Raw genomic sequence first — 26,646 nt, 5'->3', positions numbered from 1 at the left:
CAAAAGGCGCTTAAATCTTTGGTCTTGCCCGTTCACTCTCTGAATGGCACCCGTACACAAGCCATGTCTCAAGGCTTTAAAAAGAAGGATTTTAACCTGTCTCCTCCCCTTCATCTTCACTGATTGGTGGATGTAACAAGAGACATCCGTAAGGGATCACGTCTTTCACCTGGTCAGTCGGTCCTGGAACGAGCAAGTGTTCCTAATGTTTTGTGCAGTCAGTGTACATTCCTACCCCCTTAAAAAAATGTCCATGTTATATTTGAATGTATAAAATCACATGCGCAATATATTTCAGTGTAAACTAAAGAAAAGTCAACATCTTTGACAAAGCCTATGAAGACCAAAATACAGTGTGCTACAGAGTCAGCTTGATGTGTGCGTCACATTCCTCTAAACATCTAAATGTGATTGCATTATACACTGTGTGCCTTTGCCTTACAAAAGTCTCAAAATGAACACCGGATCAAAAAAAGTCATTGTTTATTCCATTATAATGTGAAACAAAGTCAGATGTCATTGGTTATATTTGTGATCCAGGAATGATAAGCTGATAATCGGGAAAAGACTGCTGGTGTGCTGATGTCACAGCTCGGGCTGCCCCATGTGACCACCCCAAAGAGGAAGAAGACCCCATTTCTTTTCTGGCAGAGGAGTGGAGCACCAGAGTCCCCCTATAGATAGGGAAGAAAATACTTGATATTTGAAAACATGATAAATTACACTAGAGTTAAAACAAGGTTGTGAAAGTTTGCATGCATTAGTCCAGTCGGGTATTCCACGTCACATTTTTTATGAAGACCCCTCATTCACATCAGTACTGTACATTCAAAACCATTCATTGATTCAAAACATAACCCATGTCTTCATGAGTACACCATTGAGTTAACCGTCCCACTGTAAATACCATGCAGGAGACAGAGCCGGCCGGGTCTGTACACAGCTGAGTGTCCGTAATGAGATCCTCTCCCCAGCTCTCTCTACAAGTGGTCCTGTTGACCAGACCTAGCCTGGCCTGGTGCAGGACGGCGCTGCCAACCTTCGCTAGGGGGAGACAGAGCACATGAGATGATATATTTATAATAGAGAAGGATGCTGCCTATTTATGAGCAAGACCGATGAAACACTGGATCTAGGAGGCCGAGTCCCTCCAGTTCCTTGTGGTAAACTGGCCACCAACCGCACTTGAGAATTTATAGTAGTGAATGTAGAGTTAAGTTGCTGTACATACGTGCCGAGTTGCTGGATCCCCAGCCTGTTGTCACACAGGACCAGCTGTCATCCAGCTTCACATCCTCATGTGGGAGGCACACCGGAGACACGGTGTCATCTAAGGGACATATCAGAGAAGACCACCAGAATAAGCATCCTAGATATGTCACATGCTTTAATTGGCCTGCAAGCCAAGTTTACGGTCCTGTAAACCAGTCAAGCAAAAAAGTCAGTGAGCTAAAGTAACCCATTCTGGAGGAGTATTTGTTTACCAAATCGAGCTGGAACACTGAGCTTGATGAGTGTGAGGTCAGAGGTCGGAGGGAAGGTTCCGTCGTGGGGGTGGCTGAACACCTCGTCCACCGGGATGGTCTGGGCAGCCATGAACCTCAGGTCGTGACCTCCCAGCACCACCGTGTCAACTGTAGGTCTGAAAGAGGAGAATAGACAGGCACTGTGTGTGTGAAATAGGACTGGTGAACAAGAACTACAGTAGCTGACCTACCCTCACTGACATTCCAAGGGCTGTTTGAGAGCACAATACTGAGTGTGAGGAAAGAACGTGAAGGTGGGTGTACGAGTCCACTGAATGAGTGAAGCATCACGACAGAGATAGAAAGTGATATTCAAAGAAAATGAACAATGGTGTAGAGGTTATATTACAGACGATCGTGCGTGTCCCCTGTGTCGGTACTTGGTGACTGACTCACTTGCAGCGGCAGTGCTGCGGTGCCAGGACCCAGTGGTGGTGGATCAGGGTCCCGCTGCAATAATGTCTCCCTTTGGACTGCAGACTGACCTGCCAGGGCCACGAGTTGGCACAAGCCTCTGTCACACTCCCCACCCGCACCTCACCCTCCAAGGTCGCATACAACCACGCCGGGCGGGAGTCCAGCCGGCAGGTCAATATCTTACTCTGACCACAACTCTCTGGGAGACAGGAAGAGGGTACAAGAGGGTTAGGGGTCAAACTGAATATGATCTTCAGTTTTGATAACACTGTTTTGTTTAACAAAATACAATTTGATGTGCTGGCAGTAAGATGAAAATGAACCTACCTTCAGTCACAGTAATACCACCAGACATAGATGTTTCACCTGTTAAAAATAAAAGATTATTAAAAGAAAAAAATTCCTGAGTGCTTAAAAACAAAGTATTTCTCTAGCGTTGGGATCCAAGGGTGTCCTTACCTTGAATGAATTCATTTATCCAGTCTAGGTAGACCTGTACTTTAGTATAGACGCCAGGCCTCCGGGCTCTACCACAGCCCACTCCCCAGCTGACCACTCCAGCCAACTCATACCTGGACCCTGTGTAGCAGGACAGAGGCCCACCCGAGTCACCCTGCAGGAACAAACACGTCATAAGAAGAAAACAGAACAGACTTTTTATATGAAAATAGAATACAACGAAGGGTATAAAACACATGAAGGCATTGTCAGAGTTCAAGGTCACTACCTGACAGGCGTCTACACCTCCTTCAGGGTCTCCAGCACAGAACATGGTGGGCTGAACAACACCAAGGTAGAACTTGTTACAGTCCTCTGGGGATAGGCAGGTCACATTGACCTCCTGGAGTCTGTTGGCATGAGGCCCATCTGAGAGTAGAAGAGTAGGAAGAAAGACACGAAGAGGGGAAAACAAGTAACAGGACCCTCCTCACTGTGAATGAGCAATTATGATGTCAGTTATGACCCCAGAAAGGAACACCTGACCTTTCTAATGAAGAGATGAAGGCAACTTAACTTCAAAAAGAAAAATAGGAAATCTACTGACTCTCTCTGGTGGTACCCCAGCCGGTCACTGTGCATTGCTTTTTGGGTTCGATTGGCCTCATCCATATCTCTATGGGTCTCACACACTGGTTGAACATCAGCGGGGTCTTCAGCTTCACCAGGGCAATGTCATGCATCTTTGTCATGCGGTTGTAATCCTTGTGGGTGACTATTTTAGAGACCCCAACCAACTGAAAACCAAAATAAAATGTGTGCCTTAACAGTTAAAAACAGAAGAGGAACACAGAAGGAAAAATATGTTTAGATGACTTGAATGTAGTCCGTCCGTGTGTGTCCCACCTGTTGACATTCTTCATCAGGATTCTCAAGGTCATGTTTACCCGCCATCACAGTCCAGAAATCCACTTTGTTATACCTGTAAAACACCATCCATAATTACTTTTGATTTCTCTAGCTACACATCCATTTCTTGATTGACTGTTACTTGAACTTCCAGAACTACTCACTGCTTGAAGCAGTGTGTGGCAGTCAGAACCCACTGAGGGGCGATGATGGACCCACCACAGGCTGGCATGGTGGTAAAGCGTAGGGATACCTGCCATGGCCAGGAGTGGGCCCAGGCCTCCACACCACCAATGATCCTCACCTCCATTTCCTGCTCTGGCACGAAGGACCGAACCCCTGCCAGATCTGCAACAAAGCTCCCAGAGGTTACAGGTTTCTTTATGGCTGTGCAGGGACAGGTTTCTCACTGCATCAGGAAATGTGTGGGGGGCCTTAGTTTTAAGTAGCTTAGTATAGCAGTGCATGTCTAGTCTTGCCAGTAAGGCTGATGCTACCAGTGTTTGTGTATATCATTGTGAGCAGTACATAGATTCTGACCCTATGCTTGTTTCGTGCCCGAGACATATCTCGTGCCAGCTCCGGTCTTAATCTAAACAGGAAGTGTGTCCGACCTGAGCGCAGCTGTAAGCAAGGGTCGGAATCTATTCTGGCTACATGACATACCACTTCACTATCTGATCAGCTTCTATAGGTCAAAGTAAAAAACATTGTACTGAGCGACATTTTTTGGACGTATAGCAGGTAGATTGTAGCTTCCATCAATGTAATTGTCTGCGTCATTTCAAAATGTGTGTTTTTTCTTTTAAAAATATATTTTCCCTTAACCCTACCACCCCTCCCCTAATTGGAGTAAACTAATGGACAACACTTAGGCTTCTACATACATTTTACATTAGTTTTATTTATTAGTGGGACTAAACAAGAACTATCAACTCAGCACAAAAAAAAGAAACTTCCTCACTGTCAACTGCATTTATTTTCAGCAAACTTAACGTGTGTAAATATTTGTATGAACATAAGATTGAAAAATTGAACAAGTTCCACAGATATGTGGGGGGGGGGCACCAGATGCATTAAGTACTGCGGTGCATCTCCTCCTCATGGACTGCACCAGATTTTCCAGTTCTTGCTGAGAGATGTTAACCCACTCTTCCACCAAGACACCTGCAAGTTCCTAGACATTTCTGGGGGGAAATGACCCTAGCCCGCAACCTCTGATCCCACAGGTCCCAGACATGCTCAATGGGATTGAGATCTGGGCTCGTCGCTGGCCATGACAGAAGATGGACATTCCTGTCTTGCAGGAAATCATGCACAAAACGACCAGTACGGCTGGAGGCATTGTCATGCTGGAGGGTCATGTCAGGATGAGCCTGCAGGAAGGGTACCACATGAGGGAGTAGGATGTCTCCCCTATAACGCATAGCGTTGAGATTGAGCTTGTCATTGCAGGCAGTCCGTTGACGCTGTGACACGCCGCCCCAGACCATGACGGACCCGCCATCTCCAAATCGATCCGTCTCCAGAGTACAGGCCTCGGTGTAACGCTCATTCCCACGACGATAAAAGAAAATCCGACCATCACCCCTGGTGAGAAAACTGCGACTCGTCAGTGAAGAGCACTTTTTTCCAATCCTGTCTGGTCCAGCGACGGTGGGTTTGTGCCCATAGACGACGTTGTCACCGGTGATGTCTGGTGAGGACCTGCCTTACAACAGGTCTACAAGCCCTCAGTCCAGCCTCTCAGCCTATTGCAGATAGTCTGAGCACTGATGGAAGGATTGTGCATTCCTGGTGTAACTTGGGCAGTTGTTGTTGCCATCCTGTACCTGTCCCGCAGGTGTGATGTTCGGATGTACCGATCCTGTGCAGGTGTTGTTACATGTGGTCTGCCACTGCGAGGACGATCAGCTGTCCGTCCTGTCTCCCTGTAGTGCTGTCTTAGGTGTCACACAATAAGGACATTGCAATTTATTGCCCTGGCCACATCTGCAATCATCATTCCTCCTTGCAGCATGCCTAAGGCATATTCATGCAGATGAGCAGGGACCCTGGGCATCTTTCTTTTGGTGTTTTTCCAGAGTCAGTAGAAAGGCCTCTGGTGTCCTAAGTTCATATAACTGACCTTAATTGCCTACCTTCTAAGCTGTTAGTGTCTTAACGATCTTTCCACAGGGGCATGTTCATGGTTCATTGAACAAGCATGGGAAACAGTGTTTAAACCCTTTACAATGAAGATCTGTGAAGTTATTTGGATTTTCATGAATTATCTATGAAAGACAGGGTCCTGAAAATGGGGCGTTTTGTTTTTTGCTGAGTTGATATAAAGTCCAGTCATACTTGATCAAAAACCTCTTTCAAAATCAGCTATTAATATCAGCCCTGGTGTCCCAGATTTTTCATAGTGTTCTATTGTTTCCAGGACTTGTCTTATAGCATCTTCAATGTATCGCCCATGTTGAAAAAAAGAAAAACTGATTAGGATGAATAATATCCAACAATTACATGTGCTATGCATTTTGCATCATAACACTTTAGTGTAAGGGTCCGCCAATGTTTTAATGGTCTGGAGCTTTATATGTAACACTTGGGTTCTCGGAGTACATCAAAAAAAAGGTTTAGTACCTCGGCTGGTTTAATAAGTTCCTCCTCTGTAAAGCCATACCTCTAACTTCAGTTAGTGGAGATGGAGGAGACAAACGAAAACATATGCCTAAAGTACTTTGCTTCTTCCTTCAAAATATTGTTTGCTGAATCGTGGGTGACTCATGTAACAAGTTTCAGTAGACTATTTTTAGTAGCACTTCTATGCTGAGAAATCACAAATTTGGTGCATATTCCCCCAGAATGCTTAATTTTGTAGAGTATATATTACACTTGATCTCTTGAATGTTCACCATTTATTTTCTCTAACTTATTCTGTGCCTCTATGTTACAGTTTACTGCCATCTGTACTGTTAGTCCTATTTCCTTTGTTAATATGAACTCTTTTGGATCTAAATTGAATTTGTTTTAAAGATTGGTATTGAATTGCTTGGCCTCTAAAGGCACATTTAAAGGTCTCCCATACAATGAGATCTGCTGTATATTATGTCAGAAAAAGTCAGTTAATTTGTTTTAACCAGGACAGAATAAGTTATCATCCAATAGGCTTTGATTACAGTTCCAATATCCTCGCCCACGTGGAAATTCTGTAAGAGTAATGTATATGCCAATTATTTGATGGGCTGGCCGCATTCTATCGTTTGGTGCCAGCGAGAATGACATGTGGTCAAGAAGACTAGCTTGATTGAGCCTCCCAAATAAATAAATAAATAAATAAATAAATAAATAAATAAATATCTCACTAGCTCGGGATATTTAGGCCTCCATATATGCACTAGTTTCAATATATCAATGAAATGCACGATTTCCTTAAGTGTATGAGGGTGACAGTTTGTCGTGCGATTTACTTTATGGTCCATTGAAGTATTTAAAAACGTAATATAATCTCCCACCATAATAGTAAAGTATTGTATTGTTTGTAGGCTTGATCAATTATTATATATTTTCAAATTAGCGTGGATCATCATTTGAACCATATCGATTAATGGGCCAAATCCATTTAAGGTCCAAAAAAATTTCAAATAATAAATCTACCTGGCGGAACTGTTCGGACAATTTGAATATCCACCCACCTTATCTTTTTCCCACACAACTTCAGAAATTGTTGAACAGTTCCCTGTTAACAATATTTTTGCCAGGTAAATATTGATCGTCTTTTTATACTATCTGCTAAGCCATTACAATAACAGGCTATACGTATTTCACCATGAGATACACATTTAAATTCTATTTATCATAGGTTTGTAAACGTACCATTAAAAATGTACCATAATAATTGAGTGTCCATATAGTTGTACCATGATATTGGCATTGTTGCTAAGTAAACCTCCAATTGTTCTCCACTATTCCCCCCGATCCTTTATAAAGAGCAGGGCCAACGCCCTCACCGCGATTATTTTATTTTATTTTATTCACTGTTAAAACGTTTTCCATACCATCAAATTGAAAACCATTGGCGAGAGTTGCATTTTCCTCTTCTGTTCCGTTCAATGCACTGGTTTCAGGGTTACGTACAATCTCATTCTGGTTATGTAGATCTGAAAGAGAAGTAAAAAAAAATATATATATATATACACAAATCACAGATGGTTCACCATTCACTCAATCAAGTCACTGGCAACAAAACTAGAATGAAAATCAATGTATTGGCCTTACCGTGCTGGAATCCAAGCCTCAACAGAGACAGATATACAACTAGAAAAACACACATTTTCATCCAAAGTGCATTAAAAAGTTAATTGGGTTAAGACTGATGGCCCAATCGGAATAAAAATGGCACAGGGGTAAATGCCACAAAGACACTTGACAACGTGCCTTTCTACTTTCAAGCACTCATCAGCTCTCCCACGCTGCACCTGCTACCGTCCCCTAATTAGATTCATTGACATGTAATGTACGCACTGGGCCAGATGAGGGCAGTATACACCCATTTCATGTGACTTTATCCCATTCCCAATAATAGGGCAACTTATATTTATCAGACACGTCAGCACGCACCGACACCAGTTAATAAAACATAGATTTATTTTTATGGTGCAAATCAATCTCAGTCATTGCACTAGTCAGTTCATCTTTATCCTATTTGTACATTCCACATAAAATATTCATTCACAATCATCATAGCAACATCAACAGCAACAAATAATACACAGCGTCAGAAATGTTGAGCGGATCAGAGGGTCAGTGTTAGGCCTTAGGAGGAGTCTACAGACACTAGCTTACTTGTACTTATGGAAGGCTACATTGAGCGTTGCTTGCTTCTCAGAGGCTCTGCCATAGCTTGAGGTTAAAAGCACATGTTGTCAATGTGCTCACAGAGCACACTGATACCTGGTCTAATAGTCTTATCACAGAGCTTATGTATCCCAGACAAGCTCATGCTAAGGGTTTGCTGGGGCCACGTTTGAGTCAAGGCAAGCCCAAACCTAAACATGGATATACAGTGACTTCAGCAAACTATCCTTCATGTTGGCAAAATGTCATTTGTCTTCCAGCTAGAACGATATTGTTGGAGCTTTTAATGTGAACATGACACCCAATTCAAAATCTCAACATGGGTTTACTTATGGCTTTGCTCATAAGCAGAGATGAGGGTAGTGATCACAGATTTAGAGCCTAAAACAGGATTTAACATGAAATGAAATAGGAAAACAAATAAAACGAAACAAAACATTTTAAAAAGCAGATCAGTTTGTTTGAAGCTTTTTCAGGCTGGGCGATGTGTGGAGCTCGTGGTACTGTTTTAAAGAGTTCCAGAGATCTGATCCAGTCCGCTCCAGCTTGAAGTGCTGCTGGCTGAATCTCCATCTCCACTCCTTAGGGTCCTCTCTCCATCTGCTTCCAACATAATGTGAGTCCAATCACAGGCTTAACCAGCCTCATGCTCCCCTGGAAGCTCCATCACCCCCAGTCTGCTTCCATACCCTGCAACCCTGTCATGTTCACCATAATCTCACATCATCAACCAGGTAGGTTGATTTAAGAACCAGGTCAGTACTGTTGGGGTTCCAGGGTCCTTGGACTCCAACTCATGCCCAGGATAGTGCTGTGTCTCTGGGTTAGTCTAGGTCCCGGTCAGCCTCCTCTCTAGCCGGTCCAGCTTGGCCAGGTTCTCCTTCAGCAGCTTGGAGCCAGGGGTTAGGATCAGGGCCCTCTGGTAGTACTGCCTGGCTGCTGCATAGTCTCCCTGCAGAGGATCAAATACAGACATTTATCAGCTCTTATCCTATGCCATATATGCTTGATTTGCAATTTCGGTATAATCAAAGACTTGTAAATGGCGGTATAATCAATGGCTTGTAAATGGCGTTTGACTCATGCAAACTAACTCTACTGTGTCGTCATAGTACCTTGATATGCTGAATTCCTCCCATGTTCATCCAAGCCTGCGATTGGTCAGGTTTTAGTTCCACTACCAGCTTGTAGCTCTGTAATGAAGACCACGCACACCTTAATATAAAGTAGTTACAACCAACGATCACTAGGTGGCAGTAGGGTTCTTATGCTCGGACTATAAAGTGAATATGGAGGGAGAAAAGTTTACTTGGAAGATTACTGAAACTTGAATCAACTCAACATGTTTTATGACTTTGAATTCAAAACAGCCTGAAACAATAGATTATGCTATCAAAATACAGCAAGCAGCCATTGGATCCACTTCAATATTGTCAACCACCACACCCGAAGGCCGCATGATCTCAGTTGGCCCTTTTGTGCCTTTCTTAGAAGGGGAACAACACCCAAACAAGAGCTGGAGCCCTGGCGCCCGGCCAAGCCCTGCTGAGAGAGTCAGAACTCTAGAGTTTATCTCCGAAAGTAACCCTGAGAATAAACTGTTCAACCTAGCAGGCCTTTGTTGACTTCCTGAACTGAAGAAAGAGGGAGAGATGGAGGGAGGGAAAGGGAGTGAGAGAGTGGAAAGGGAGAGAGAGAGAGGGAGGGAGTGGAAAGACAGAGAGACTTGCTTCGTAAGAAACGAGAGAGAGAGATCGTGAGTGAGTGTGTGAGTGAGTGAGTGAGTGAGTGAGTGAGTGAGTGAGTGAGTGAGTGAGAGAGAGAGAGAGTGAGTGAGTGAGTGAGTGAGTGAGTGAGTGAGTGAGTGAGTGGAAAGAGAGACCTGCTATTTAAGCAGACAGAGAACAGCACAAGAGAAAGATGTAGGGAAGAGAAAGAAGTTTATTTTAGGCCACACACTGTCTTGTTGGAAGTGTGGATGGGGGAAAATGGGCTTATTTGTTGATGCAGATAGTAGAGGAGATGGTGCTATTTTAGCGACAGTATCAGCGCGTTTTCAGGGGGGAAAAGATCAAGGCAGAGAAAGGCCTGGAATGCTGTTTGATGTGATTTTATTTGCAGACTTTGTATCTCTTCTCTCTCTCAAGTGTGTCTACTTGAACAGGAGAAGAAAGCACCCGGCGCTTAGAAGATCCACAGGCGCCCTTGAAACCCCTGCAGATAATATACTGCATGTAGGAGATGCAAATCTGGTTGTTTTTAGGGAATATGCCTCAAAATATGTTCTATTCTTTATTCATAATTGTTTTTATGGAGGTTGGGATATGTGAGCCAATTAGTGGTCTTGTTTTGTAACAGGTAAAGTTTGAGGTTATAGGAGGTTCTAAAGTTATTCACAGAGGTGAACGGAGAGAAAAGACAAGAGAAGGTGGATAATAAAGGGTACGACGGTAGGAGGGAGAGAGAGGGGTACGACGGTGAGGAGGGAGAGAGAGAGGTACGACGGTGAGGAGGGAGAGAGAGGGGTACGACGGTGAGGAGGGAGAGAGAGGGGTACGACGGTGAGGAGGGAGAGAGAGGGGTACGACGGTGAGGAGAGAGAGAGAGAGGTACGACGGTGAGGAGGGAGAGAGAGGGGTACGACGGTGAGGAGGGAGAGAGAGGGGTACGACGGTGAGGAGGGAGAGAGAGGGGTACGACGGTGAGGAGGGAGAGAGAGGGGTACGACGGTGAGGAGGGAGAGAGAGGGGTACGACGGTGAGGAGGGAGAGAGAGGGGTACGACGGTGAGGAGGGAGAGAGAGGGGTACGACGGTGAGGAGGGAGAGAGAGGGGTACGACGGTGAGGAGGGAGAGAGAGGGGTACGACGGTGAGGAGGGAGAGAGAGGGGTACGACGGTAGGAGGGAGAGAGAGGGGTACGACGGTAGGAGGGAGAGAGAGGGGTACGACGGTGAGGAGGGAGAGAGAGGGGTACGACGGTGAGGAGGGAGAGAGAGGGGTACGACGGTGAGGAGGGAGAGAGAGGGGTACGACGGTGAGGAGGGAGAGAGAGGGGTACGACGGTGAGGAGGGAGAGAGAGGTACGACGGTGAGGAGGGAGAGAGAGGGGTACGACGGTGAGGAGGGAGAGAGAGGGGTACGACGGTGAGGAGGGAGAGAGAGGGGTACGACGGTGAGGAGGGAGAGAGAGGGGTACGACGGTGAGGAGGGGGAGAGAGTGGTAAGACGGTGAGGAGGGAGAGAGGGGTACGACGGTGAGGAGGGAGAGAGAGGGGTACGACGGTGAGGAGGGAGAGAGAGGGGTACGACGGTGAGGAGGGAGAGAGAGGGGTACGACGGTGAGGAGGGAGAGAGAGGGGTACGACGGTAGGAGGGAGAGAGAGGGGTACGACGGTGAGGAGGGAGAGAGAGGGGTACGACGGTGAGGAGGGAGAGAGAGGGGTACGACGGTAGGAGGGAGAGAGAGGGGTACGACGGTGAGGAGGGAGAGAGAGGGGTACGACGGTGAGGAGGGAGAGAGAGGTACGACGGTGAGGAGGGAGAGAGAGGGGTACGACGGTGAGGAGGGAGAGAGAGGGGTACGACGGTGAGGAGGGAGAGAGAGGGGTACGACGGTGAGGAGGGAGAGAGAGGGGTACGACGGTGAGGAGGGAGAGAGGGGTACGACGGTGAGGAGGGAGAGAGAGGGGTACGACGGTGAGGAGGGAGAGAGAGGGGTACGACGGTAAGGAGGGAGAGAGAGGGGTACGACGGTGAGGAGGGAGAGAGAGGGGTACGACGGTGAGGAGGGAGAGAGAGGGGTACGACGGTGAGGAGGGAGAGAGAGGGGTACGACGGTAGGAGGGAGAGAGAGGGGTACGACGGTGAGGAGGGAGAGAGAGGGGTACGACGGTAGGAGGGAGAGAGAGGGGTACGACGGTAGGAGGGAGAGAGAGGGGTACGACGGTGAGGAGGGAGAGAGAGGGGTACGACGGTAGGAGGGAGAGAGAGGGGTACGACGGTGAGGAGGGAGAGAGAGGGGTACGACGGTGAGGAGGGAGAGAGAGGGGTACGACGGTAGGAGGGAGAGAGAGGGGTACGACGGTGAGGAGGGAGAGAGAGGGGTACGACGGTAGGAGGGAGAGAGAGGGGTACGACGGTGAGGAGGGAGAGAGAGGGGTACGACGGTAAGGAGGGAGAGAGAGGGGTACGACGGTGAGGAGGGAGAGAGAGGGGTACGACGGTGAGGAGGGAGAGAGAGGGGTACGACGGTGAGGAGGGAGAGAGAGGGGTACGACGGTGAGGAGGGAGAGAGAGGGGTACGACGGTGAGGAGGGAGAGAGAGGGGTACGACGGTGAGGAGGGAGAGAGAGGGGTACGACGGTAGGAGGGAGAGAGAGGGGTACGACGGTGAGGAGGGAGAGAGAGGGGTACGACGGTAGGAGGGAGAGAGAGGGGTACGACGGTGAGGAGGGAGAGAGAGGGGTACGACGGTAAGGAGGGAGAGAGAGGGGTACGACGGTGAGGAGGGAGAGAGAGGGGTACGACGGTAGGGGGGAGAGAGAGGGGTACGACGGTGAGGAGGGAGAGAGAGGGGTACGACGGTGAGGAGGGAGAGAGAGGGGTACGACGGTAGGAGGGAGAGAGAGGGGTACGACGGTGAGGAGGGAGAGAGAGGGGTACGACGGTAGGAGGGAGAGAGAGGGGTACGACGGTAGGAGGGAGAGAGAGGGGTACGACGGTGAGGAGGGAGAGAGAGGGGTACGACGGTGAGGAGGGAGAGAGAGGGGTACGACGGTGAGGAGGGAGAGAGAGGGGTACGACGGTAGGAGGGAGAGAGAGGGGTACGACGGTGAGGAGGGAGAGAGAGGGGTACGACGGTGAGGAGGGAGAGAGGGGTACGACGGTGAGGAGGGAGAGAGAGGGGTACGACGGTGAGGAGGGAGAGAGGGGTACGACGGTGAGGAGGGAGAGAGAGGGGTACGACGGTGAGGAGGGAGAGAGGGGTACGACGGTGAGGAGGGAGAGAGAGGGGTACGACGGTGAGGAGGGAGAGAGAGGTACGACGGTGAGAAGGGAGAGAGAGGGGTACGACGGTGAGGAGGGAGAGAGGGGTACGATGGTGAGGAGGGAGAGAGAGGGGTACGACGGTGAGGAGGGAGAGAGAGGGGTACGACGGTGAGGAGGGAGAGAGAGGGGTACGACGGTGAGGAGGGAGAGAGAGAGGTACGACGGTGAGGAGGGAGAGAGAGGGGTACGACGGTGAGGAGGGAGAGAGGGGTACGACGGTGAGGAGGGAGAGAGAGGGGTACGACGGTGAGGAGGGAGAGAGAGGGGTACGACGGTGAGGAGGGAGAGAGAGGGGTACGACGGTGAGGAGGGAGAGAGAGGGGTACGACGGTGAGGAGGGAGAGAGAGGGGTACGACGTTAGGAGGGAGAGAGAGGGGTACAACGGTGAGGAGGGAGAGAGAGGGGTACGACGGTGAGGAGGGAGAGAGAGGGGTACGACGGTGAGGAGGGAGAGAGAGGGGTACGACGGTGAGGAGGGAGAGAGAGGGGTACGACGGTGAGGAGGGAGAGAGGGGTACGACGGTGAGGAGGGAGAGAGAGGGGTACGACGGTGAGGAGGGAGAGAGAGGTACGATGGTGAGGAGGGAGAGAGAGGTACGGCGGTGAGGAGGGAGAGAGAGGGGTACGACGGTGAGGAGGGAGAGAGAGGGGTACGACGGTGAGGAGGGAGAGAGAGGGGTACGATGGTGAGGAGGGAGAGAGGGGTACGACGGTGAGGAGGGAGAGAGAGGGGTACGACGGTGAGGAGGGAGAGAGAGGGGTATGACCGTGAGGAGAGAGAGAGAGGGGTACGACGGTAGGAGGGAGAGAGAGGGGTACGACGGTGAGGAGGGAGAGAGAGGGGTACGACGGTGAAGAGGGAGAGAGAGGGGTACGACGGTGAGGAGGGAGAGAGAGGGGTACGACGGTGAGGAGGGAGAGAGAGGGGTACGACGGTGAGGAGGGAGAGAGAGGGGTACGACGGTAGGAGGGAGAGAGAGGGGTACAACGGTGAGGAGGGAGAGAGAGGGGTACGACGGTGAGGAGGGAGAGAGAGGGGTACGACGGTGAGGAGGGAGAGAGGGGTACGACGGTGAGGAGGGAGAGAGAGGGGTACGACGGTGAGGAGGGAGAGAGAGGGGTACGACGGTGAGGAGGGAGAGAGAGGGGTACGACGGTGAGGAGGGAGAGAGGGGTACGACGGTGAGGAGGGAGAGAGAGGGGTACGACGGTGAGGAGGGAGAGAGAGGTACGATGGTGAGGAGGGAGAGAGAGGTACGGCGGTGAGGAGGGAGAGAGAGGGGTACGACGGTGAGGAGGGAGAGAGAGGGGTACGACGGTGAGGAGGGAGAGAGAGGGGTACGACGGTGAGGAGGGAGAGAGGGGTACGACGGTGAGGAGGGAGAGAGAGGGGTACGACGGTGAGGAGGGAGAGAGAGGGGTATGACCGTGAGGAGAGAGAGAGAGGGGTACGACGGTAGGAGGGAGAGAGAGGGGTACGACGGTGAGGAGGGAGAGAGAGGGGTACGACGGTGAGGAGGGAGAGAGAGGGGTACGACGGTGAGGAGGGAGAGAGAGGGGTACGACGGTGAGGAGGGAGAGAGAGGGGTACGACGGTGAGGAGGGAGAGAGAGGGGTACGACGGTAGGAGGGAGAGAGAGGGGTACGACGGTGAGGAGGGAGAGAGAGGGGTACGACGGTGAGGAGGGAGAGAGAGGGGTACGACGGTGAGGAGGGAGAGAGGGGTACGACGGTGAGGAGGGAGAGAGAGGGGTACGACGGTGAGGAGGGAGAGAGAGGTACGATGGTGAGGAGGGAGCGAGAGGTACGGCGGTGAGGAGGGAGAGAGAGGGGTACGACGGTGAGGAGGGAGAGAGAGGGGTACGACGGTGAGGAGGGAGAGAGAGGGGTACGACGGTGAGGAGGGAGAGAGAGGTACGACGGTGAGGAGGAAGAGAGAGGGGTATGACCGTGAGGAGAGAGAGAGAGGGGTACGACGGTAGGAGGCAGAGAGAGGGGTACGACGGTGAGGAGGGAGAGAGAGGGGTACGACGGTGAGGAGGGAGAGAGAGGGGTACGACGGTGAGGAGGGAGAGAGAGGGGTACGACGGTGAGGAGGGAGAGAGGGGTACGACGGTGAGGAGGGAGAGAGAGGTACGACGGTAGGAGGGAGAGAGAGGGGTACGACGGTGAGGAGGGAGAGAGAGGTACGACGGTGAGGAGGGAGAGAGAGGTACGACGGTGAGGAGGGAGAGAGAGGTACGGCGGTGAGGAGGGAGAGAGAGGGGTACGACGGTGAGGAAGGAGAGAGAGAGGGGTACGACGGTGAGGAGGGAGAGAGAGGGGTACGACGGTGAGGAGGGAGAGAGAGGGGTATGACCGTGAGGAGAGAGAGAGAAGGGTACGACAGTGAGGAGGGAGAGAGAAGGGTACGACGGTGAGGAGGGAGAGAGAGGGGTACGACGGTGAGGAGGGAGAGAGAGAGGGGTACGACGGTGAGGAGGGAGAGAGAAGGGTACGACGGTGAGGAGGGAGAGAGAAGGGTACGACGGTGAGGAGGGAGAGAGAGGGGTACGACGGTGAGGAGGGAGAGAGAGGGGTACGATGGTGAGGAGGGAGAGAGAGGGGTACGACCGTAAGGAGTACGACGGTGAGGAGGGAGAGAGAGGGGTATGACGGTGAGGAGGGAGAGAAAGGGGTGTGACGGTGAGGAGGGAGTTAAGCAGGAGACAAAATTAATTAGGTAGAGTTTGGAACTTTAGTGGATGAGGGAGAAGAGGGAGCAGATGGAGAAAAGTTTGCAGAGTAATGAGGGGTGTGTGTGTGTGTCCCCTCCTGTACCTCAAAGGCTCTGTCCAGCTGGTTCATCTCTCTGAGCTGGTTGCCCTTGGAGAAGTGAAGCTCTGCCCTGACAGACATGTCTATAGGGTTCTGCAGTAGGGCCTTGTCTAGAGCATCCAGAGCCTAGAGGAAGAGGAGATAATTAGTACACATAGGGATAGACTTCCATGGATAGGGACAGACTTCCATGGATATTTTACCTTTATTTAAGTAGGCAAGTCAGTTAAGAACAAATTCTTATTTTCAATGACGGCCTGCCTGTTCAGGGGGAGAATGACAGATTTGTACCTTGCCAGCTCGGGTGTTTGAACTTGCAACCTTCCGGTTACTAGTCCAATGCTCAAACCACTAGGCTACCCTGCAAGGTTCTGCTATACAAATATACAAATTGATGGAAAGTGGTGTTGGGGGAAAAACAATGTACTGAAAACAATGTACTGAGCTAATATCAAATGGGCTTTTTACCAAATTATCATACGACAGACCACGCATTCACCCTGCACACCCTAATTGACAAACAAACAAACCAAAACAAAGGCAAAGTCTTCTCATTCTTTGTTGACTTCAAAAAAGCCTTCGACTCAATTTGGCATGAGGGTCTGCTATACAAATTGATGGAAAGTGGTGTTGGGGGAAAAATATACAACATTATAAAATACATGTACACAAACAACAAGTGTGAGGTTAAAATTGGCAAAAAAACACATATTTCTTCCCACAGGGCCATGGGGTGAGACAGGGATGCAGCTTAAGCCCCACCCTCTTCAACATATATATAAACGAATTGGCGAGGGCACTAGAACCGTCTGCAGCATCCGGCCTCACCCTACTAGAGTCTGACGTCAAATGTCTACTGTTTGCTGATGATCTGGTGCTTCTGTCACCAACCAAGGAGGGCCTACAGCAGCACCTAGATCTTCTGCACAGATTCTGCCAGACCTGGGCCCTGACAGTAAATCTCAGTAAGACCAAAATAATGGTGTTCCAAAAATGGTCCAGTCGCCAGGACCACAAATATAAATTCCATCTAGACACTGTTGCCCTAGAGCACACAGAAAAACGAAACATACCTTGGCCTAAACATCAGCGCCACAGGTAACTTCCACAAAACTGTGAACGATCTGAGACACAAAGCAAGAAGGGCCTCCTATGTCATCAAAAGGAACATAAATTCGACATACCAATTAGGATCTGGCTAAAAATACTTGAATCAGTTAAAGAACCCATTGCCCTTTTATGGTTGTGAGGTCTGGGGTCCGCTCACCAACCAAGAATTCACAAAATGGGACAAACACCAAATTGAGACTCTGCATGCAGAATTCTGCAAAAAATATCCTCCGTGTACAACGTAAAACACCAAATAATGTATGCAGAGCAGAATTAGGCCGATACCCGCTAATTATCAGAATCCAGAAAAGAGCCGCTAAATTCTACAACCACCTAAAATTAAGCGATTCCCAATCCTTCCATAACAAAGCCATCACCTACAGAGAGATGAACCTGGAGAAGAGTCCCCTAAGCAAGCTGGTCCTGGAGCTCTGTTCACAAACACAAACACACCCCACAGAGCCCGAGGGCAGCAACATAACTAGACGCAACCAAATCATGAGACAACAAACCCGATTTTGATAAACTCCCATATCTACAGGGTGAGATACCACAGTGTGCCATCACAGCAGCAAGATGTGTGACCTGTTGCCACAAGAAAAGGGCAACCAGTGAAGAACAAACACCATTGTAAATACAACCCATATTTATGTTTATTTATTTTCCCTTTTGTACTTTAACCATTTGCACATCGTTACAACACTGTATATAGACATAATATGACATTTGAAACGTCTTTATTATTTTGGAACTTCTGTGAGTGTAATGTTTACTGTTCGTTTTTATTGTTTATTTCACTTTTGTGTATTATCTACTTCACTTGCTTTGGCAATGTTAAAATATGATGAAAGCTGAGAGATTTGAAGGGAAAGAAAAGAACAAGGAAGAGAGGTGTGAATTTAATGGAATTTACTTTTGCCTCTGGGAGAGAAAAGTCTCATCCTTGAGATGACATAAATATCATCAATCGCTTTTTATTTTCCCTTCCCTTTGACAGAGATAAAAACATGTATAAAACCCCCATTAAGGGGATATCGAGATAGTGGAGCTAACAGATCTGGAAGCGTAGGAATATCCCTGGTGGGTTAGTATGTAGACACTGGACAGAAACACACTCAGACAATCCAAAGGGAGGATGGTGTGAAATCCGGTCTTCTGTCTGAGACAGAGAAGATAAACGTCCTCTAGTCCAGCCTTTCTAAAGCCCAGGTCCGTGGACCGCCGTCAGTCCATAGAGAAAGGCCTGAGAAATCCCTACTGATCGCACTGGATTCATCTCAATCTACTAAATATGGCCCTTAGTTCATAGAACCATGGTTACGCGAGTAACCGCCGAGCTCCGATAAATGCGCTTGTGACAAACAGAGCTCTTTCTTTTTTTTCTCCCTACAAGTTTGCCTCTAACTTTTGAACGGTTGGAGTTACTAGAGACGACTCTCAGGGAACACGGACGTGCCTGCTGTTTCCCTCTACGGCGGTCACAAGCTGCGCAGGACACGTTGGAACGCACACAATCCCATTTGAAAGCAATGCAGGTCTTCTTCCCAATACCTTTCTCAAGCATTTCAGTGACGACATACCATAAATCCTTTAGATTGAAATGTGGCCTCCCTGATTTGACATATCTTAGAGCATTATCATGTTTATTGAGACAAAGGCAGTAAGGCCAAATTCAACATTTTCATCAAATAATATAGATTATTTTTTGTTGTTGATGATACTACCAGGTGTCCTAAAATAGAGAATCAAATATCTTGCTGAACTATGTTATTACTGTCCTAAACAAATGATATGTGTTAGGCCCAGGAGGCTGGTGGCACCTTAATGGGGGAGGAGGCTTGTGGTAAAGGCTGGAGTGGAATCAGTAGAACATTATCAGATACATCAAACGTGCTTGATGCCATTCCATTTGCTCCGTTCCAGCCATTATTATGTGCCGTCCTCCCCTCAGCAGCCTCCACTGCTGTGAGGGTAGTAGATATAATAGAGAAAATGCATAGAAAAATTTGTGTTCTGAATAAAAAAGCGATTGTCAATATTTTTATACCCAAGCGGCCCCCAGAGGAAAAAGGCCTTATCTCGCCGTTCCCTGCTTCTCTAGTCAGCCCCCCACATAACCTCTGTGTTATTTTTGGAAGAAAATACTATTTTTAGCAGCGAGACTAAATCTCAAATGGCACCCTATTCCGTGTAAGTAGTGCACTACACAGGGATTGGAGTGCCATTTGGGACACAGAGATTACATCCATTCTGTTTGAGTGTCTACAGATGGGCCCCCAGAGACGGAGGGATGGAATGAAGGATGGAATGAGGGATGGCGGAGGAGGAGAATGTAATCAGATGGAGAGATGAGGTGAATGAAGTAAAGGATAGACGATCAGTGTGAACAGATGGGGATGTGATCCTGTGAGACTCGGAGGAGACAGAATCTAGATGTGATGCGTTTCCATGGTAACCACTGTTTCCGCGGCGATCACTGTCGCTGACCCCGAGGTGATATGGATTGTTCTGTTTTTCTTGACGGTCTCTTCTTATTCTTTCTCAGTCCCGTCCTTTCTTTCAAAGGCAGACACCACAGACCCAGCAACACACGCACACACACACATACCTCTGTGTAGTTGCCTCGTTTGCTGTAGATGGCAGACAGTAGGCGGTAACACTCGATGCAGCTCCCCTGCTTAGATATGATGCCCAGAGTCATCTTCTCTGCTTCTTTAGAGCGGCCTGCCATGGCTAACACTTGTGCCTGTATAGAGGGAGAGGGAGAGGGAGAGGTTGAGGTAGAGGTAGAGGTAGAGGTAGAGGTAGAGGTAGAGGTAGAGGGAGAGGGAGAGGGAGAGGGAGTGGGAGAGGGAGTGGGAGTGGGAGAGGGAGAGGGAGAGGGAGAGAGGGAGGGGGAGAGGGAGAGGGAGAGGTAGAGGGAGAGGGAGTGGGAGAGGGAGTGGGAGTGGGAGAGGGAGAGGGAGAGGGAGAGAGGGAGGGGGAGAGGGAGAGGGAGAGGGAGAGGGAGAGGGAGAGGAAGAGGGAGGGCAATTCAGAGCCAGACATCTGTTGGTGCTGTCCTGGTATAACTGCAGCATGTGGTATGACTGCAGCATGCCTGCATGTGTGTGTGTGTGTTGTGCCTCACCAGAGCCAGCCAGATATCGGTGCTGTCTGGCTGAAGCGTAGCCGCTTCGCGGTACACCTGCAGAGCCTCCTCATAGCGTCCTGTGTTGTAGTACAGCGCCCCTAGTGGCGTCAGGATGTCCACCTTCCTCGTCACCTGCAGGGCCCTGGGGTCAAAGGTCAGGGAGAGGTCAATGGAAGGTCAACAAGAGGTCATGCAAGGTCCACAGGACAGCTCCACCCATGACTCTCTTCTCTGGACAATGGGCACATGGCTAGTGTTGCTCTCGTTTGACTTGTGAATCTCTCCCATATTCCCAAATTGGTTGTCACCTCTTAACTCACTTTTTGTACCAAGACTCCGCCTCCTTGTTCTCATTGGAGGAGCGAAGGAGGCGGCCCAAGTTTACCATGGCGACGTAGTGCGCCGGCTTGAGACGCACGGCATGCTGGTAGTGGGCTGCCGCCAGCGCGCCTTCTCCTGATGAGAGAAGAGTGAGAGAAAGAAAGAGAAACAGAGAGAGAGAGAGAGAGAGAGAGAGGAACATCATGGCCCGTTCCTAGATGACTTTGTAGAGTGGTGTGAGGAATCACACTTGGTCCTCAATACCAACAAGACCGAAGAGATGTGCATAGACTTCAGGAAGCGTACAACACCTACCTCTGCAACATCTATCAGAGGCCAGAATATAGAAATTGTAGAGGAATACACATATCTGGGTGTCCTCTTGGACAACAAGCTTCAGTGGAGTAAATGTACAGACCTGATCTACAAAAAGAGCCAACAGAGACTGTACTCTCTAAAACAGTCGGGTTCTTTTCATATAGACTGTACTATACTGACTCTGTTTTACAAACCCTTTATAGAGAGTATTTTAACTTTTTGTATTGTTTGTTGGTTTGGCAATGCCACTGTCAGCCAGAGAAACATGCTGAGAAGGAATATCACCACAGCAAGCAAGGTACTTGGAGTCAAACAGACAGGCTTGGATGAGATCTTTAAGGTCAGGGCCCTCTGTAAGGCTCACAAAATCATTTTAGACCCAAGTCACCCCCTGTACCTGGACTTTGAATTACTCCCCTCTGGGCGCAGGTATAGGGCACCCCTCAGCAGGAAGAACAGAACGAGACAATCATTTGTGCCAGGTGTGATATCCCTCCTAAATAGCTCGGGTGAATGTTCAAATTGACTCCGTAAGGCCAGCAGGCTAGTCTCTTCTTCTTTATTTCATGTTTTATTTCTTATTTCTTACTATTATTATTTTTATTGGTGCGTAACTGTTATGAAAGTTGTATTGTCAATTTTGTTTTGTATTTAAACGCCACTTTAAATGTGTACATGACACTGCAACAAGATTTCCCCACGGGGACAATAAAGTCAGCAAGTAAGTAAGTAAGAGAGAGAGAGGTGTGAGTAAGCTAAAAACTTTATTTGCAAACAGATCAACACTCTCCTCTCCTACCAACCCAACGGAACTCACCGGTATCGACCAGAAACACTCCGTAGTTATTATGCAGGTCTGAGCTGTCTGGGCAGCTCTCTATGCCTTGCAAATAAACTTCATTGGCCTCCGCAAACCGCTTCTATAATAAAAAGAATACGATATCAATAAAATAGTTATATTGAATTATTAAGTATGAGCTGATATGTGTGAAATTGTGGCTATGCTGAGATACGGTTAGATAGAACCTGTGGTAATACAAGGTTAAGGAGTTAGCGAGTGTGTTTAATTGAACAAGCCAAAGTAATGACGCAGTGACTGGAGTTCCCGGCAGCGAGAATAACGATCTACAGCGAATTTTAATTGAATTCTGTATCCATGGAAAAGGGGGAAGGGAAGGGTAGATATAGCAGAACTCACATTGCCTAACATGCTCTTACAAAAGTGTGTGTGTGAGTCCATACTAAGTATGTATGTGAGAGAATGTGTGTATTTTTGTGTGTGTATGCAACCAGTGCATAGATTGAGACATCACTGGAATGCCGTGTGTATTACCTGCAAAGCATGTGTGTGTGTGTGTGTGTGTGTGTGTGTGCGTGTGCGTGTGTGTGTGCGTGCATGTACGTGTGTATTACCTGCTCTGCATAAAGTGATGCTAGACTGGAATAGGCGTCAGCGAAGTGTGGACCGAACCGAATGGAGTCTCTCAACAGAGCCTCCGCCTCTTCCTTCTTCCCTTGGGACCTGAAATAACATCATCATCATCATCCTCATATGGCTATGTTGTGTCCGTTTTCTGCTGACACACACACACATCCATACAGTAGATGACCTGGAAACGGTGTCAGGCCCGGCAGGAGTAATGGGAATCCATGTTGGGTCTGTCTCTAGGCCCGAGGCTGTATGTTCACATGTCGTAATTGAAAATATAGACCTGATGGATCTGTAGCGCAATAATGAAGTTAATTTGTGTTTCTACATTGGAGCTAGCCAGGCTAGCGTGTGTGTGTGTGCGTGTGTGTGTGTTATAAACACTTTACACTCCCATCAATGTTGATGTTGATGGATCTGTAGCGCAATAATGAAGTTAATTTGTGTTTCTACATTAGAGCTAGCCAGGCTAGCGTGTGTGTGTGTGTGTGTGTGTAATAAACACTTTACACTCCCATCAATGTTGATGTTGATGGATCTGTAGCTCAATAATGGAGTTAATTTGTGTTGCCATTATTGCCGTGTTTCTCCATTAGAGCCAGCCAGGCAAGCAGGAATGCTGCTGTGTGTGTACTACAAACACCGTACACACCCATCAATGAGAAGAGAGTAGGTGGGGGCAATAATGCAGAGAGTAAACAGTAACAGAAATCTCCCACTGTCCCGGCTAATGCCAAGTCTGCTGCGCTGGTGTGTCTGTCCTGGTGTGTGTGTGTGTGTGTGTGTGTGTGTGTGTATGAAAGTGTTTTGTTGTTCTAACGAGCCCCCCCCCGCAGCCCCTCCTCTTTGTGTCAACCCAGTGATTTCATGAGTGCTCTGTTTATCTGTGTGTTAAACAAATGTTTTTCCAATCAGCTTTCTGCCAGAGTGACAGGGAAGAGTAGAGCAGAGCGGTGTCGATGATATGACAACCCCGCACAAACACACACACACACACACAAACACACACACACACACACACACACACACACACACACACACACACACACACACACAACCACAGCCCTATTGAGCAACAAGCAGAACAGCTCGCCACTGCGTGTCTAAACTATTTCCCCTCAGCGCGATGACTTGGTGAGAAAGAACATTCTGCTAATGTAAGCCATTTAACCTCAGGGAGTGCACTTTGTGTCACTCGTTATTTTTTTATTTTTATTTCACCTTTATTTAACCAGGTAGGCTAGTTGAGAACACCTTTATTTAACCAGGTAGGCTAGTTGAGAACACCTTTATTTAACCAGGTAGGCTAGTTGAGAACACCTTTATTTAACCAGGTAGGCTAGTTGAGAACACCTTTATTTAACCAGGTAGGCTAGTTGAGAACACCTTTATTTAACCAGGTAGGCTAGTTGAGAACACCTTTATTTAACCAGGTAGGCTAGTTGAGAACACCTTTATTTAACCAGGTAGGCAGCGATCGGTTAGCTGCTCAGATAGCAGATGTTTGAAGTTGGTGAGGGAGATAAAAGTCTCCAACTTCAGCGATTTTTGCAATTCGTTCCAGTCACAGGCAACAGAGAACTGGAACAAAAGGCGTCCAAATGAGGTGTTGGCTTTAGGGATGATCAGTGAGATACACCTGCTGGAGCGCGTGCTACGGGTGGTGTTGCCATCGTGACCAGTGAACTGAGATAAGGCGGAGCTTTACCTAGCATGGACTTGTAGATGACCTGGAGCCAGTGGGTCTGGCGACGAATATGTAGCAAGGGCCAGCCGACTAGAGCATACAGGTCGCAGTGGTGGGTGGTATAAGGTGCTTTAGTAACAAAACGGATGGCACTGTGATAAACTGCATCCAGTTTGCTGAGTAGAGTATTGGAAGCTATTTTGTAGATGACATCGCCAAAGTCGAGGATCGGTAGGATAGTCAGTTTTACTAGGGTAAGTTTGGCGGCGTGAGTGAAGGAGGCTTTGTTTCGAAATAGAAAGCCGACTCGGGATTTGATTTTAGATTGGAGATGTTTGATATGAGTCTGGAAGGAGAGTTTACAGTCTAGCCAGACACTTAGGTACAGTGCCTTGCGAAAGTATTCAGCCCCCTTGAACTTTGCGACCTTTTGCCACATTTCAGGCTTCAAACATAAAGATATAAAACTGTATTTGTTTGTGAAGAATCAACAACAAGTGGGACACAATCATGAAGTGGAACAACATTTATTGGATATTTCAAACTTTTTTAACAAATCAAAAACTGAAAAATTGGGCGTGCAAAATTATTCAGCCCCCTTCAGTTAATACTTTGTAGCGCCACCTTTTGCTGCGATTACAGCTGTAAGTCGCTTGGGGTATGTCTCTATCAGTTTTGCACATCGAGAGACTGACATTTTTTCCCATTCCTCCTTGTAAAACAGCTCGAGCTCAGTGAGGTTGGATGGAGAGCATTTGTGAACAGCAGTTTTCAGTTCTTTCCACAGATTCTCGATTGGATTCAGGTCTGGACTTTGACTTGGCCATTCTAACACCTGGATATGTTTATTTTTGAACCATTCCATTGTAGATTTTGCTTTATGTTTTGGATCATTGTCTTGTTGGAAGACAAATCTCCGTCCCAGTCTCAGGTCTTTTGCAGACTCCATCAGGTTTTCTTCCAGAATGGTCCTGTATTTGGCTCCATCCATCTTCGCATCAATTTTAACCATCTTCCCTGTCCCTGCTGAAGAAAAGCAGGCCCAAACCATGATGCTGCCACCACCATGTTTGACAGTGGGGATGGTGTGTTCAGCTGTGTTGCTTTTACGCCAAACATAACGTTTTGCATTGTTGCCAAAAAGTTCAATTTTGGTTTCATCTGACCAGAGCACCTTCTTCCACATGTTTGGTGTGTCTCCCAGGTGGCTTGTGGCAAACTTTAAACAACACTTTTTATGGATATCTTTAAGAAATGGCTTTCTTCTTGCCACTCTTCCATAAAGGCCAGATTTGTGCAATATACGACTGATTGTTGTCCTATGGACAGAGTCTCCCACCTCAGCTGTAGATCTCTGCAGTTCATCCAGAGTGATCATGGGCCTCTTGGCTGCATCTCTGATCAGTCTTCTCCTTGTATGAGCTGAAAGTTTAGAGGGACGGCCAGGTCTTGGTAGATTTGCAGTGGTCTGATACTCCTTCCATTTCAATATTATCGCTTGCACAGTGCTCCTTGGGATGTTTAAAGCTTGGGAAATCTTTTTGTATCCAAATCCGGCTTTAAACTTCTTCACAACAGTATTTCGGACCTGCCTGGTGTGTTCCTTGTTCTTCATGATGCTCTCTGCGCTTTTAACGGACCTCTGAGACTATCACAGTGCAGGTGCATTTATACGGAGACTTGATTACACACAGGTGGATTGTATTTATCATCATTAGTCATTTAGGTCAACATTGGATCATTCAGAGATCCTCACTGAACTTCTGGAGAGAGTTTGCTGCACTGAAAGTAAAGGGGCTGAATAATTTTGCACGCCCAATTTTTCAGTTTTTGATTTGTTAAAAAAGTTTGAAATATCCAATAAATGTCGTTCCACTTCATGATTGTGTCCCACTTGTTGTTGATTCTTCACAAAAAAATACAGTTTTATATCTTTATGTTTGAGGCCTGAAATGTGGCAAAAGGTCGCAAAGTTCAAGGGGGCCGAATAGTTTCGCAAGGCACTGTACTTATAGATGTCCATATATTCTAGGTCGGAACCATCCAGGGTGGTGATGCTAGTCGGACATGCGGGTGCAGGCAGCGAACGGTTGAAAAGCATGCATTTGGTTTTACTAGCGTTTAAGAGCAGTTGGAGGCCACGGAATGAGTGTTGTATGGCATTGAAGCTCGTTTGGAGGTTAGATAGCACAGTGTCCAAGGACGGGCCGGAAGTATACAGAATGGTGTCGTCTGCGTAGAGGTGGATCAGGGAATCGCCCGCAGCAAGAGCAACATCATTGATATATACAGAGAAAAGAGTCGGCCCGAGAATTGAACCCCGTGGCACCCCCATAGAGACTGCCAGAGGACCGGACAGCATGCCCTCTGATTTGACACACTGAACTCTGTCTGCAAAGTAGTTGGTGTATCAGGCAAGGCAGTCATCAGAAAAACCGAGGCTACTGAGTCTGCCGATAAGAATATGGTGATTGACAGAGTCGAAAGCCTTGGCAAGGTCGATGAAGACGGCTGCACAGTACTGTCTTTTATCGATGGCGGTTATGATATCGTTTAGTACCTTGAGCGTGGCTGAGGTGCACCCGTGACCGGCTCGGAAACCAGATTGCACAGCGGAGAAGGTACGGTGGGATTCGAGATGCTCAGTG

The 26,646-nt window shown here is 48.1% G+C and overlaps 2 protein-coding genes across 3 annotated transcripts in view; both read right to left on the bottom strand.

Annotated features, from left to right (window-relative positions):
- Positions 1 to 466: 466 nt before the first annotated feature.
- Positions 467 to 7,761, bottom strand: LOC110490324 (transmembrane protease serine 9). Of its 2 annotated transcripts, none has more exons than XM_021563650.2 (13): positions 7,554 to 7,761; positions 7,334 to 7,435; positions 3,455 to 3,638; positions 3,288 to 3,363; positions 2,989 to 3,178; positions 2,671 to 2,810; positions 2,403 to 2,556; positions 2,271 to 2,309; positions 1,923 to 2,142; positions 1,485 to 1,642; positions 1,232 to 1,330; positions 908 to 1,044; positions 467 to 674 (listed from the first exon to the last, which is right to left on the bottom strand). In XM_021563650.2, the coding sequence occupies exons 1-13, from the start codon at positions 7,612 to 7,614 to the stop codon at positions 510 to 512; spliced, it is 1,725 nt and encodes a 574-aa protein (XP_021419325.1). In that variant the 5' UTR covers positions 7,615 to 7,761; the 3' UTR covers positions 467 to 509. The 2 variants fall into 2 exon arrangements, with proteins under 2 accessions (XP_021419325.1, XP_021419326.1); XM_021563651.2 differs by having other exon boundaries at positions 3,595 to 3,638.
- A 137-nt stretch (positions 7,762 to 7,898) lies between these two features.
- LOC110490323 (transmembrane O-mannosyltransferase targeting cadherins 1) overlaps positions 7,899 to 26,646 on the bottom strand; it is a 110,829-nt gene continuing 92,081 nt past the window's right edge. Inside the window, exons 12-19 of the mRNA XM_036944636.1 lie at positions 22,296 to 22,404; positions 21,700 to 21,802; positions 20,564 to 20,699; positions 20,241 to 20,385; positions 19,719 to 19,856; positions 16,004 to 16,126; positions 9,248 to 9,325; positions 7,899 to 9,084 (exon numbers count right to left, since the gene is read on the bottom strand). Coding sequence (XP_036800531.1) covers positions 8,962 to 9,084; positions 9,248 to 9,325; positions 16,004 to 16,126; positions 19,719 to 19,856; positions 20,241 to 20,385; positions 20,564 to 20,699; positions 21,700 to 21,802; positions 22,296 to 22,404 — 955 coding nt within the window. The 3' untranslated portion in view covers positions 7,899 to 8,961. The remainder of the gene's footprint in view (positions 9,085 to 9,247; positions 9,326 to 16,003; positions 16,127 to 19,718; positions 19,857 to 20,240; positions 20,386 to 20,563; positions 20,700 to 21,699; positions 21,803 to 22,295; positions 22,405 to 26,646) is intronic.

Source organism: Oncorhynchus mykiss, chromosome 15, assembly GCF_013265735.2.
Source record: "Oncorhynchus mykiss isolate Arlee chromosome 15, USDA_OmykA_1.1, whole genome shotgun sequence".
NCBI lineage: Eukaryota > Metazoa > Chordata > Actinopteri > Salmoniformes > Salmonidae > Oncorhynchus > Oncorhynchus mykiss.
This window is presented reverse-complemented; position numbering and strand designations above follow the sequence as displayed.

What these genes read in the sequence shown, in the direction of transcription:
- LOC110490324 (XM_021563650.2), bottom strand. Translation starts at nt 7,614, where the DNA reads ATGAAAATGTGTGTTTTTCTAGTTGTATATCTGTCTCTGTTGAGGCTT. An exon ending in GCCACACACTGCTTCAAGCA is followed by an intron (nt 3,364 to 3,454) that starts GTGAGTAGTTCT and finishes GGTGTTTTACAG; the next exon opens with GTATAACAAAGTGGATTTCT. An exon ending in CAGTGTTCCAGCTCGATTTG is followed by an intron (nt 1,331 to 1,484) that starts GTAAACAAATAC and finishes TATGTCCCTTAG; the next exon opens with ATGACACCGTGTCTCCGGTG.